Genomic DNA, 14,234 nt, shown 5'->3' with positions numbered 1-14,234 from the left:
TAAATCAATTTCACTTCACTCTCTGGAAAAACTAAGCTTACAAATGCCAACTTTTACCAAAATAGTAAACAAGGCTCCTGTTGCTGTTTTAACAAGGAAAACTATTTTGCAAATCAATCAAGAAATTTTCAAATGTATAATCACTTAATGGACTCATTTCCTAACACTGCTATAGAGAACTTTAAAGAGAAGACTTAAGCCCAGGATTTCAATTTGCAGACTGCAACTCATTAGTTGCCAAGCCCAAGGTGGTTGTTTTTTAAATGAAACATAAAATACCAGAATATATAATTTTGTGCACACGCATAAGTGTGGGTAAATGTGTTATGTAAAGTGTTTTTCTTACTGTGGATTTCATTAAAAAAACAAAACCAAAACCCCCAAAAATACTGGTTTTAGCAATCAGATGGTCAAAATATTAAATATGGTTTACAAAGATACTGTCAAGACATGAAGAGACAGGAAAGACAATATGTTAAGTCATATTCAAGAAAATAAAACTAAATAAAAAAGATAAAAAATAAAAAACTAAAATAATCCATTTAAAATTTACCTGTGTAGATATTCTGGAGCTTTATTCAGCAAAGTATAATATTGCCTCACAAACTCCCGCCCTACAAGCAGCGGACTGGGCTTCTCCATAACCATTTCTTTGCTGCACAATGTCAAAATCTAAGGGGGCAAACACAGTAAGTATTAGAAAATCATCTCTGTAAACTTCCATGAAATAAATTTTCTAAGCCATACAAGTGGTAATAAAGAAAATTAATACCATTTATTAAAAAGTAGTTTACAATGGCAAAAGAATAAATTCCCAACAACTACTGGTAACCTTCAACATCTGCATCTCCTATCTCTATTTCTTCAATCTCCCTATCCCTCAAAAGGGGGACACAGCACAGTTCTTATTCCCAAGAGAGTCCAGTGCTGCCTCAGACTGCAAGGACAACATAACCAAGTATTTCCATTCATAGCACCTTTTTCCCTTTGGAGACCATTATCTCCTATGTTCATGAATTCATTTTTAAAAAGACAAAGGAGGTATAGGGGAAGACTGGGAGATTACACTTATGGGAAAAGTACTGACTTGTGTCTTCTTCATATTTTCTCTCTTTCTAGGAATTTATTTCATTGTTCTCAAAATAATGATTAGCACTAAAAATCAGCAATAATCTCAGTACTCAAAGATCATTGTTTTTTACATTTGGTGTTAGTCACTCCAATCTTTCTTTCCATTGATTAAGCATCTAACAAAAGCCATGTATACTGTTTATAGTACAATGAAATTTACTGGGGAACAGGGTAAGAGACTAGCCCTCAAGGAGTTTATAGTCCATCATGGAATTATAAACAAGCAAACAGAACAATGTCAGGTGCTATGCTAAAATTACTTTTATACTGAAAATCTCAAAGACAAGATCAAGAAACACAAATACAAAATAAAATTAGAAATACCACCTCTCATCATCTAAAATGAATAATTTATGTTTACAGCCCCAGAACAGTCAAAATTATAAATTTAAGAATTAGAGAGGGGCAAGGCTGAATATTACTTCTTAAAATAATTTATATATATGTATATATATGAAAGCAACCTTTCTTATTACACTTAAAAGTACAAAAAAAAAAATCACCATATCTGTGTATCTATTGCAAAAATCAGGATGGGACTTAAATTTCTGTCTAATAAATCTCAATGTAAGTTTTTTTTGTTTTTGTTTTTTAAATATATCTTTATTGATTTCAGAGAGAGGAAAGGAGAGGGAGAGAGAGAGAGCTAGAAACATCAATGATGAGAGGGTCATTGATCGGCTGCAGCCCGCAACCCGGGCATGTGCCCTGACCGGGAATCGAACCCTGATTGCCTGGATCCTAGGTCCACACTTAACCGCTGAGCCATGCCCGGCCGGGCTTTTTATTTTTTGTAAGTTTTTTTTAAACAAAAAATTATACAGCCTAAGAGAGCCCACCAGTCATCATTATAATTATGCTGTTTAAAAATATATATATATATCAGATATCAACCACAGTGAAGCCTACAGATAAGACTAGCTCTATATAATTCTAGTGATTCCCAATTCAACTTTTGTATAATGCTCTATTAGCTTCCCCGTTTTTCCTTTTGTAACTGTCCCCAAACTCTCAGTCTATAAAAACTCTCAAAATATTTAAAAAAATTTTTATAATGCCTCACTTGCTTTCAAAAATAGTTAATTCATTGCTTCCAGTGTGTCAGGGTATGGGGAAGGAGAAGTAGCAAGAAGCTCCTAAAGCAGCCCAAGGAGATAAGAGAAAGTAAGGCATAAAAGGACTCTCATTTGCTACATTTAAAGTAACAAAGCTAAGCAACATAGTATTTTTATTTGGAATGATGGAGAAGGGTGAAGAACAGTAGACTTATCTAATAAAATTTTATAAACTAAAATGTGGAAATTACACACTTTAATATTGTAGTAACTGCTGTTAAAAATTAATACTAAGACATAGAAAGATACTACCTTACCCTCTGAATAAAAAAATTATGTTCAAAATAAGTTTTGTTCAAATGGTTAAAGACAGAAATTATATTAGGGATTGTTTCTGGAATTAGGGAATCTCATTTTTTCCCTTCTCCTCTTCTATATTTCAAGATTTTCTACAGTGACACTTTGTCATTTATCCCAAATCTCCCATTACATTTTTAAGATACATATTCACCTACCATTTTTCTCACTTACATATAACCAAAATAAAAAAAGATACTGAATGCACCTATCAATATCAAAGAAAGGGTCAAAATACACTAAAAACTTATTGTAACAAAGTTCAAGAGGGGCTTCAAATTACCCGCCACTTAGAAAGTCACTAAAATATCATGATCAGGGTATCATCAGTTTAGAGTTAGGCAAGGAGATAAGACAGTGGAGGTAACTTTTACTTATTACTCAATAAATTATTTATTCAAAGGGGATAAACTTGAAATGGTAAATGAGAAAAGGCAATGCTAATCTGGTAAAAGCCTAACAAATAGCTATACATAAAAGGCTATGCAGAGCCTCTTTTTTAAGGCGCAGGAGGCACCCACAGGGATGATAAAATGAAATAAATAAAGGTGTCACTCAGAGGATGGTGGTGTTCAAATCAATTATACTGACAAATATAACTTAAAGATCAGTTACTTCTTTACCATAACTCTGATTTGAAGTGAATCAGAATTTAGAAGGCTAAACTATAACTGATTGATAGAAATCAAGCAGAAAGTAAAGGTATTGGTGACTAATCTCTTTTTTAATGACAGACTAATTTATGTGTTCTATATAAGCAACTGCCATCTCTTCCATCTTCCTATTTCCCCCTCTAGAGTAGGGAAATTAACAGTTCAATAAATAAGAAATGCATCAAAGAAGCATTAGGGATAAATTATAGATGAACCACCAAACAAGGTAGTTTGGGACTTGGGGAAAAAATGAGTAATATAGTTTGCGTTTATTATTCATGCACAGCCAGTGTATATAAGAAGGCCAAGAGGAAGAAAGAGCCAAATTACACATTCAGAAAAAAAAGGCATGAACTTTTTGGATCTCAATTTCCTAATTTACAAATTGAGATGTGATCTCTGGTGAAGCGTACAAGACTATGCAGGTCAATAAAGATAGCCAAGATAGTACAAAAAAGATCTTCAGAAGGTTGTTAGCCTCTAGCACCTTAGAAGAGCAATTATCATCTAATATCTTTTTAGAGAAAGTGAAATTCCCCATATTTAACTCCACTTGAGTGTGGGGATTGCTGTCAAACTGAGATGCACAACGTAAAATTTATTCTTTCCTTGTCAATTAAAAGCTATCAATCCTATTTATTCATCCAGATGCCAGCATGACTATACTCAGCTTCCTTATTTACAGAGCTGTCAGCTACTTTCAGATTTCATTCAACTGACCAACTATGTCCATCACATTTAAAATCCCTGTGTATCTTCATCAATATCCTTTTATTCATTCCTGTTTCTTAAAATGTTTCCTTCTCCATTTGCCTAGGCTAATTCCTGAAGCACGTATCTAGGGAAACCGCTCTGTATATCAAATGTCACCATTTTTTCTAATTTTTAAAAAATATATATATATTTTTTATTTCAGAGAGAGGAAGGGAGGGGGAGAGAGAAACATCAATGATGAGAATCATTGATCGGCTGCCTCCAGCACGCCCCCACTGGGGATCGAGACCACAGCCTGTGCGTATGCCCTGACTAGGAATCCAACCATGACCTCCCGGTTCAGAGGTCAACGCTCAACCACCGAGCCACGAGCCAACCAGGTGATCATTTTTTCTAAATTTCTTAATACCCATAACCCATTGTGAGGGACCCAGAGAAGAGGAAGAAAGTAACCCATATACACAAACAAGATAGTCACACTCGGCTTCATATCAGTATCTACAATATGCTCAGATTTCCTCAATTTCAAAATGAATACTTAAAAAACACACACAAAAAACTTAAAACACAAACCCTTGCCATTTGACCCAGTGATCCCACTTCTAGTAATATATCCTAAGAAGCCAGAAACACAATCAGGAAGCATATATGCACCCCTCTGTTCATAGCAGCGTTATTTACAATAGCTAAGATCTGGAAACAGCCCAAGTGCCCATCCAGTAAATGAATGGATCAAAAAAGGCTGTGGTATATTTTCACAACGGAATACTATACAGCTGTAAAAAAGAAGGATCTCTTACCCTTTGAGACACCATGGACAGACCTGGAGAGTATCATGCTAAGTGAAATAAGCCAGTCAGAGAAAGACAAGTATCACCATAATCTTATTACTATGTGGAATTTAATGAACAAAACAAACTTATGAACAAAACAGATCCAGAGACACTGAAGCATGCAACAAACTGTAGTATTGGGGGGGGGGGGGGGGAGATCAACCAAAGAGCTTATGCATAACCCAGGGACACAGACATTAGTGCAATGAAGGCCTGGGGAGGGGGCGGGAGCATGGTGGAGGAGGTTAGTGGGGGAAGAAAGGGGACACCACTAATACTTTCAACAATAAAGATAAATTTGTAAATAAATAAAAAAACCCATTATCAACCAGTTATCTCCCTCTATTGATTCCATGACTAAAACTTCAGCTTTTAGTTAAGTACTTAGGTTTTTGTTTACTTTTTAGTTAAAAGTCAGTGAATTACTAGTACATAATGGAGCTGTCCCTAAAGCAAACAACCTGAGGCTAGTATGGCTGTAATGTCAAAAAACGAGATGACAGTTCTACTTTGTACAAATACTGGTTGAACAGTAAATGGAAATTACAGAAAAGTAGATTTAGGTTCAATACCAATATAATGAAATAACCTAAAAGAGTTACTTCATGAATAGCCAGTCACTGCAGGTATTTATTCCAGAGACTAACTGAACAATTTAGCAGAAATACTGCAAAACTAGTCATATGTGTCTAACAAAGATTAGATTACTTCAATGCCAAGATTCTAGAAGTCTATTAACAAGAACTAATGCCTTTGACTCCTTCTCCAATACTCATTCCATACCTTTCTAATGACTGAAATCCTACGCATTCACATTTAGGTCCAGCTGAAATACTGTCCCCTAAAAATCTTTCCTGTTTGCCAAACAGAATTAAAATTGTCGTTCCTCTGAATTCTCAACTTTGGGTCTTTATCATGGTACTTTATTAATTATATTCTGCCCTAAATTACTAAATGTGTATCTGTCTTAGTCTTCCTCTTCTCTACTCCCTTCACATATTATAATCTCAGCTTTCTCTTGAATGTCATTCTCTAGAAAGTCATGATTCTTCTCAAAAATCCAATGACCTCTCTCCTCAGTTCTCTACCTGTCTGCATTATCACTGTTGACCACCTCCTTCTAATGCTTCTAGATTTCTACGATGAGGTAGTAACATACAACTAAACACCCATAATAATGACTAACATAAAAATCTAAAAGTACTGTTTACAAGGATAGGGAAAATTGGTAGGAATGAAAAAATGTTATAGACACTTCTGATAACAATATGGAAGTTTCTTATATAATTAAACATACATATCCCATATTACCCAGCAATCCTACTCCTCCTACATATTTACCCAAGAGAAATGAAGCATATGTGAAAGACATGTATGTTGTTTATGACAGCTATATTAATAATCACTCAAAAACTGGAAACAAAATGACAGTTAGCCAGGTGAATGAATAAAGAAATTGCGGTGTAAGTCCATGCAATTTAATACTGCTAAGCAATAAAAAGAACTTACTGACTTATGCAACAACATGGATGAGTTTCAAAAACATTATTCCAAGCTAAAGAAATTAATCCTACATAATTCCATTGATAGGATATTCTGTAAAATGTAAAAATTATACAGCTAAATCAGATCGGGGGCTGGAGGCAGAAAGGAAACAACTATAAAGGAACATGAGGAAACCTCAGGTGATGGAAATAGCTTGTATCTTGATTGTGGTGATTACATGACTGTGTGTGTCTGTCCAAAGTCATATAACTGCAAATGAAAAGAGTAGTTTTTACTGTTTGTAAATTATTCCTCAATTACTAACATTTAGCAATGCAATTATGCTTCATTACGTCAATCATTTCACAACCATTTATGGAGAATCTCCCACATACCAAGCACTTGTAAGAGAAACATGGTACCCTGAAATGAACATTATTCAATGGTTCAAAAAAGGCAATTTATTCAAAGTTGCCATCTTTCACTAGGATTAACAAAAATTAAAATGACTGACAATATCCAGTACTGTTAAGAGTGTGGGAAAACAGGCTCTTTCACAAACAATATTGGTGGAAACAGAAACTGTTAAAACCTTTTGGAGATTTAATTTCAGTTTTAATCAAAGTAATAAAAATGAACACATACACAGTAATCGCACTTCAAGACATATCACAAAGAAATACATGCACAAAGATATGTATTCAAGGTTTTTCATTGCCACAAAAGAAAAAAGTCTAAATACCCATTTAGAGGGAAATGGTTTACTAAATTATGGTACAGCTATAAAATACAAAATTATACACTTAATAAAAATAGGGAAAAATAGGAAACTTATACTCACTACATTGTCAAAGTATTTAAAAGAACATATATTGACTTTGTAGTTTTAAAAATCACATTTTAAATTTTTCACTGAGTTTCTGATAACAATCTAACAGATATGAGTTACTGGTTAGGAAACATGGCTCTAGAATAAAAGTTGAAAGTGTGAAAATTCATTTAGCACTACTAGTTAATCAAAAAAGTACTGACAGTATGCCTACATTAGTGACCAATAATGGTTAAAGTCTAAGGGTCAGGCTGAGATGGGAGAAACAGACCAGTAAACACACCATGCTAGAATTAAAAATAAGAGCTACACAGAGAAAGAGTGTAATGAAAAATCTACAGCCTAGATTGTAAGGCACACTCTGCAACTTCAAGGTTTCCAAGAGGTAATTTGAAAAACACTTGTGCTTACCTGATATAGTACTATTTTTTCAGATAACCTCGTATTAGTGGTCTTAGGAACAAAAAAATGTAATAAACTGAACCCCAACTGTGAAACATCAGTTCATGTGTAGTCCCTATGTCCGCTTTCACCACAACTATTCAACATAGTACTGGAAGTCCTAGCCACAGCAATCACGCAAGAAGAAAAAATAAAAGGCATCCAAATTGGAAAGGAGGAGGTAAAAATGTCATTATTGTAAACCCTAAAGACTCCACCAAAAAACTGCTAGATTTAATAAGTGAATTTGGCAAAGTAGCAGGATACAAAATTAACATCCAGAAGTTGATGGCATTTTTATACATTAAGAGAAACTAAAAAAACACACAGCAAAACCCTATTTACCACTGCAACAAAATAATAAGATATCTAGGAATAAACTTAACCAAGAAAGTAAAAGACTTGTACTCAAAAAACTATATAGAGGAAAAATAAAGAGGAAGATACAAACAAGTGGAAGCATAAATTGGAAGAATTAACAGCATTAAAATGTCCATACTACACAAAACAATTCACAAATTCAACGCAATCCACAGATTCAACGCAATCTTAATTAAAATATCAACAGCATATTTCACAGATCTATATTCCAAATATTCCAAAAATTTATATAGAAACAAAAAAGACCCCAAACAGCCTCAGTAATCTTGAGAAAGAACAACAAAATTGGAGGGATCACAATACTGGATATCAAACTTTACTACAATGCTATTGTAATCAAAACAGCCTGGTACTAGCACAATTACAGGCATATAAACCAGCGGAACAGGACAGACACCCCAGAAATCAACCCACGCCATTATGGCCAATTAGTATTTGACAAAGGAGACAAAAGCATACAACAGAGTAACAGTAATCTCTTCAATAAATGGCACTGGGAAAATCGGACAGGTACATGCAAAAAAAAAATGAAACCGCCAACTTACAACACATACAAGAATAAACTCAAAATGGATAAAAGACTTAAATGTAACTCACAAAACCATAAAAATCCTAGAAAACATAGTAAAATCTCAGACATCTCACACAGCAGTATTTTTACCAATACATCTCCTAAGGCAAGAGAAACAAAGAAAAAAATAAGCAACTGGGACTACATCAAACTGAAAAGCTTCTGCACAACAAAGAAATCATCAACAAAATGAAAAGAGACATACAAAAAAATGCTCAAGGTCACTAATCATCAAATCAAATTAAAACTACAACGAAGTATCACTTCACACCTGGTAGAATGACTACCACCAATAAATCAACAAACAAGTGCTGGCAAGGATGTGGAGAAAAGGGAACCCTGGTACACTGCTGGTGGGAATGTAGACTGGTGCAGCCACTGTGGAAAACAGTATGGAGTTTCCTCAAAAAATTAAAAATGGACCTGCTATTTGACCCAGCGATCCCACTTCTGGGAATATTTCCTAAGAATCTGGAAATATCAATCCAAAAAAATGTATGCACCTGTCTATAGCAGCATTACTTACAATAGCTAAGATCTGGAAACTGCCCAAGTGATATTTATACACAGTGGAATATTACACAGCTGTGAAAAAGGATTTCTTATCCTTTGCAACACCATGGATGGACCTGGAGATTACTATGTAAGAAAAATAAGCCAGTCAGTCAGAGTAAGACATATGCCATATCTCATTTGTGGAATCTAATGAACAAAATAAACTGACGAACAAAATAGATCCAGAGGCAAGGATGCATGGAACAGACTGACCTCAGAGGGGAGGGGATAGGGGAGAAGAAAAAAGAATAACCAAAGAACATATATGCATAGCCCATGGACACAGACAATAGTATGGTAAAGGCCTGGGGAGGGAATAGGGGATATCTGTAATACTGTCAACAATTTAAAAAAAAAAAGAAAAAACTTTAAACTAAAAAATAATAAAAATTGTCAAAGACTATAAAACCATGGGGGGGGGGAACACACTGAAAAACAGAGCATAAAATTTGTAACAAAGGTCTGATTTCAATAATGTACAACAAGGTATGCACTTCAGCAAGACAATGAATTTTTTAGATCTACTACTATAGCAAAATAATTTCAAAGCAGATTTCAATTAAAAAAAGTAATTTTGTATTCCATCAATTCTTTTTAATCTTAGGTATCTCAAATGACATCTCCATTTAAAAAAAAATATGTCTTTATTGATTTCAGAGAGAGGAAGGGAGAGGGGGACAGGAGGAGCCAGGGAGGGGAGAGAGAGACAAGTCAATGATGAGAGTCACTGATCAGCTGCCTCCTGCATGCCCACCACTGGGGATCAAGCTCGAAACCCGCGCATGTACCCTGACCTGAATAGAACCACAATCTCCTGGAGCAGAGATTGATGCTCAACCACTGAGCCCCACCAGTGAGGCAACATCTCCATTTTTATTAAAGAAACCGTCTATTATTCATATAGTGACAAAATAGCTGGATCTACATATAATCATAAAATCTAATTTCAAACACCTCACTGCAACCACCACCACCATATATATACAAGTATCAAAATGCACAATCAAAAAATTCACTCCCTGAGGAGTCTGGAGTGTCCTGACCACCATCTATTAAGAATGATAAGAAATTTGGCATTTTTGCTCAAATAGTTCTGAGAAGGAAAAAACAAATTCACTCATTGCAAATTACTGACATAAAAATTCATGTCACACATTGGTGGCTATTTCAATGCTTAGAGAAAATGGCCAAAATGAAAACTGCTAAGAAGTTGAGACACCATGTCATCTTATTTAAAAAATGAAACAAAATAAAAAGACCCCAAAGAAATAAAAAAAAAATCTACAAAAACTTTTTTTTCAGCACTTTAAAGTTATATGTAGTATATCCTGCTTATGAAAATAAGATTTCTACCAATACAACGCAGCTCTTTTTACCAGAAAAAAAACTATATTACCAAAGGCTATGTCTGTGCTAGCTTCTCTCTATTGGATACTTACTCCCTTTCTCCTCTAGAGCTCCTCACTCTGGGTCCATACAAGTCAGACCCAGGCCCTTTCTCACTGAACCATTCTCAAAAGCTAATCCCAAATTAAAACTAGAACCTTCGGAAATTCCAGATGGGTCTTTGTTTAAAATTACTTTACCAATCAAACAGCAATGTATCTCTGTATCTCTCGCTCGAACAAAAACCTTTCATTTGTTGTGGCAAACCAGAGAATGAAAGCATCACAATCAAGTCCAAGTACCAGTGGTGGAAATAAATAATAGCAGGTAAGGATGCAAGTTTTGAGGCTCAGAAAATATTATAAGTGACCAAAGTATTAAGAGAAGAAATGCTGACCAACAAAAATAAAAGTATGTATTTATATAGTTTAACAAGTAACCTATATGTTCCTTTATCTCCTTAAAATAGATAGGATATTAGCTTCACTTACAGAAAAGGAAACTGATGTTTAGAGAGCCTAAGAAAAGGAAGGAGTTCAAAGTCCCTGGTTATAGTTATGAGAGAGACAATCTGAAAGCCGGTCTCCTGCCTCTGGTGATGTTTTTATCACACCTGTTAAAAACAACCACTTTGGAAGAACAGCCAAGTACACAAGGAAATACAAAATTTTTCAAGTCCAACTGTTCATTTGATATTGCTGGTAAAGCTAAAAAGCAGGGGACAATAACATGATAGGAAATCTGAAAGAGGCATCCCAACATACTACAAAAGTATATCAAAATAGGGTAAAATATATAGAAATTAAACAATAATAAGCTGAGACACAGCAGTCAAGAAACTGATATACTATTGCTTCTGAGCCAGTCCAGAGTTCTGGGAGAAGAACCAATTTGCCTTATCAGCTCTTAAACAAGTGTCCACCAGTGGAGAGTAACTAAGTCATGATTATCAATTAAATTCTACTGAATTTAAAAGTTCAGAAACAACCCTTAAGTTTGTAGCTATCAAAATCAGACTTGAAAAGTAGTCATTCTCCACCTCCATACTCCCCCAGCATAAATTATGTGGGAAAAGTCTTACTTAAAGCAACCTAGGAAAAAATTTTCAATCCTGATAATGGGTAATCAACAGCAATAATTCTGCAGGATAAGGAAGCTGTTAAAAATCTAAAGACACTATTAGCAGTATTTATAGATTTTCAATAACTGCTGAAGAAATTTTCATTTTTGATTTCTCATAAATGAAATATAGATAATGAATGTTTCCTGCTACCAACTGTGCTAATATTATTCAAACTCGAGTTGCCTGCTGGCAAATTCAAGTGCTCAGCTACTTGCAAAATGAACACTCAATTGGATTACCAAATTATTAAAGACTTATTTTTTTCTCTGCTGTTTTACTTTTGATCCCCATCTACCCCACAAGTATTCTGCTTCTCTCCACTCTTAATACTTGTACACAACAGACTAATATTTCAACCTCGAATATTCGCAATAGGAACAGGTCTTAGTAAGCAATCCACTTGCGGTCCTTTTCCTACCTACAATCCCTGATAATTTTTCAGAATTAAACAGCATTTAGAGATTAAATCATATAACTTCTAAAAATTTAAGAAAACAGAAAGGTAATCAATATCAAAGAACGTATCATTCAGTTCTAAAAAATTCAAACTAATCATCCCGTCTATTTTTTAAGACCAGGAATTTTGGCCATAGAAAGCACCACTGGATATTAACAAAGCCAAATGTTTACTTAGAAACTTTGCTCACATGCCTAAAGCTATATTAACTGCCAAATATGGAGCTGGACAAGGAATTCCCATCTTCTTACCCTCTAGCACACGAGGCTCCCTTAGGGCAGTAAGTGGTTTATGGAACCAGGTACATGCAATGCTAACATTTGGGAGACTAAAACGAGGTGTGGAGTCTTGAACCAAAACCAAGTATTTTAAGCCAAGTTAATATCACAGCTATCATGTGAGGGGGGGGCGGCGGTTAGAGGGGACTACTTTGCTGTTATTGCACCTTCAGCACACGTGTTTTGTTTTGCTTAAGAGAGCAAAAGCACCTTTCTTCCAAAAAAAAAAAAAAATTGCTAAAAAATTAAGTAGACCTTGAAGGGGTAAAAAAATACTGATCAATGCGGAAAATTATAGAGGCGAATCTATATTCACCCCAAAGCGGCACATGTGCGGGCCATCTTACGAATAATGCTTTTAGAGACGCAGGTAAAATTCGACCAGATTCGACTAACAAAATCAACACTCCAGGAAAGCGTAGGTTCTTCCCCTTGACTATCCTTCCCGCACCCCTCCCCCCAAAAAGTGGGGTTAGAGGAAGAAATCCATTCCCCAAAGCGCTCAAACATCTTTTCCGTTCCTGGGTCAATAAAGGATCGTTTACATAAAAGAGGCACGGAGAAGCGTACGTCACAGACAGCTCCAGTTTCTGAACACGTTGGGGATAAACCCGAGGGGGGTCAAAGACCGCGGAACACTAGGGACCGGGGAAGCCAGCGGCGGCCGCCTCCAACCCCGGAGTCGGTTTCCGCGCACAGAAATGGTGCCCGCAGGCCTCCACTTTCGCATCTGCGTCGCTTCTGCCTCCGCCGCCGCCGCTCCTCCCCTCCCCCACGGGCGGGGCGGCGACCGCCTCCCGCTCGCGTGGACCGGGGAACGGGAGCCGCAAAGGAGTCGGCGATAAGGCCGGGAGCTCCCCACCCGAAACGTCCCCTCGGGAAAGCCCACCCCCTCGCCGCCCGGCGCGCCCCGGGAGACGCCGCGTCCCCCCAACGCGCCGCCGCACCCCCACACACCGCGGCGCCACCTGTGCCCTGCGCGCCCTCCCGCCGCTCGACGCCGGGCAGTCCGCCTCCCCGCCCACGCGGCCTCCCCTCCCTCACCTGAGAGGAAACGCTCGGCTTCTCGCACGCGTCCGCGGCGGCGGCGGCCGGCACGAGCAAAGCGCCCCGCCGCCAACCCTCCCGCTCCGGGTCCGCGCGCCGGAGGGTCGCCTCGAGCCGCCCGCGCGAGGGGAGAGCCCCCTCCGACCGCCGCACCGACCTCCCTTCCCGGCGCCCTCACACACCTCCAACCAACAGCGGCGGCGGGTGCGTCGCGCGGAGGTCGGCAGGAGAGGCGCGGAGCACCGGCTGCAGCGGACGCTTCTCCTCGCCGTCCCCGCCCTCCGGCGCACGTCAAGCCTCGGAAGTCGGAGCGCCCCGAGCTCGCGCCCTCAGCCCGCTCGTCCCCAGCGCCGGGCGCTGCGGAGAGCTCCCAGGAACACGGACGGCCCGCCCCCTTTGCCGCCGCCCCCTCTTATTGTTTTACCCCTGCCGACAGGGCTGGGGAACCCCCCGGCACGGCCGCAGCCAATCGCGCATCTCCTTCGCGAGCCGGCCCCAACCTTCTCGCGTCCCTCTGCGGAGCACGCGCAGAACGCAGCCGCGCTCACGTCCTCTCGCGCCCGGAAAGCCGGGGAACCGGAACCGGCCTCGAGCCGGGGCGAGAGTCCGCTGATTTGACGTCACAAGGCGGCTGCCTCTCTCCAGCCGGCGAGCGCCGGCCTGGCCGCCCCGCGAGACCGCGCCGGGCCGGAAGCGGGGCGGGCGCCGGGCGGGAGCCGGGCCGGGAGCGGGGCGGGCGCCGGGCCGGGAGCCGGGCCGGGAGCCGGGGCGGGAGCCGGGCGGGCGACGGGGCAGGAGCAGGGGCGGGCACCGCAGCGGGAGCCGGGGCGCCGGCCGCGCCGTCGCTGCTGCGCGGTTCAGGAGGCCGAGGTTTCTGCTCGCTTTATTACGAACGTTAAAAGGCAGGGAATGGAGTCATTTCTTTGCGAACTAAGCGC

General features: G+C 39.0%; 1 protein-coding gene across 2 annotated transcripts in view; it reads right to left on the bottom strand.

Annotated features, from left to right (window-relative positions):
• The window catches only part of G3BP2 (G3BP stress granule assembly factor 2), a 29,069-nt gene extending 15,484 nt beyond the window's left edge, over positions 1–13,585 (bottom strand). Inside the window, exons 1-2 of one of the 2 annotated variants that reach the window (XM_087826985.1) lie at positions 13,479–13,585; positions 554–672 (exon numbers count right to left, since the gene is read on the bottom strand). In XM_087826985.1, coding sequence (XP_087683111.1) covers positions 554–648 — 95 coding nt within the window. In that variant the 5' untranslated portion in view covers positions 649–672; positions 13,479–13,585. The remainder of the gene's footprint in view (positions 1–553; positions 673–13,478) is intronic. The other variant, XM_087826992.1, reaches the window with a different exon arrangement.
• Between the last annotated feature and the right edge of the window lie 649 nt (positions 13,586–14,234).

The sequence above is a fragment of the Miniopterus natalensis genome, chromosome 1 (genome assembly GCF_054644295.1).
Source record: "Miniopterus natalensis isolate mMinNat1 chromosome 1, mMinNat1.hap1, whole genome shotgun sequence".
NCBI lineage: Eukaryota > Metazoa > Chordata > Mammalia > Chiroptera > Miniopteridae > Miniopterus > Miniopterus natalensis.
The sequence above is the reverse complement of the archived record's forward strand: the minus strand, read 5'-3'. Positions and strand labels throughout refer to the sequence as shown.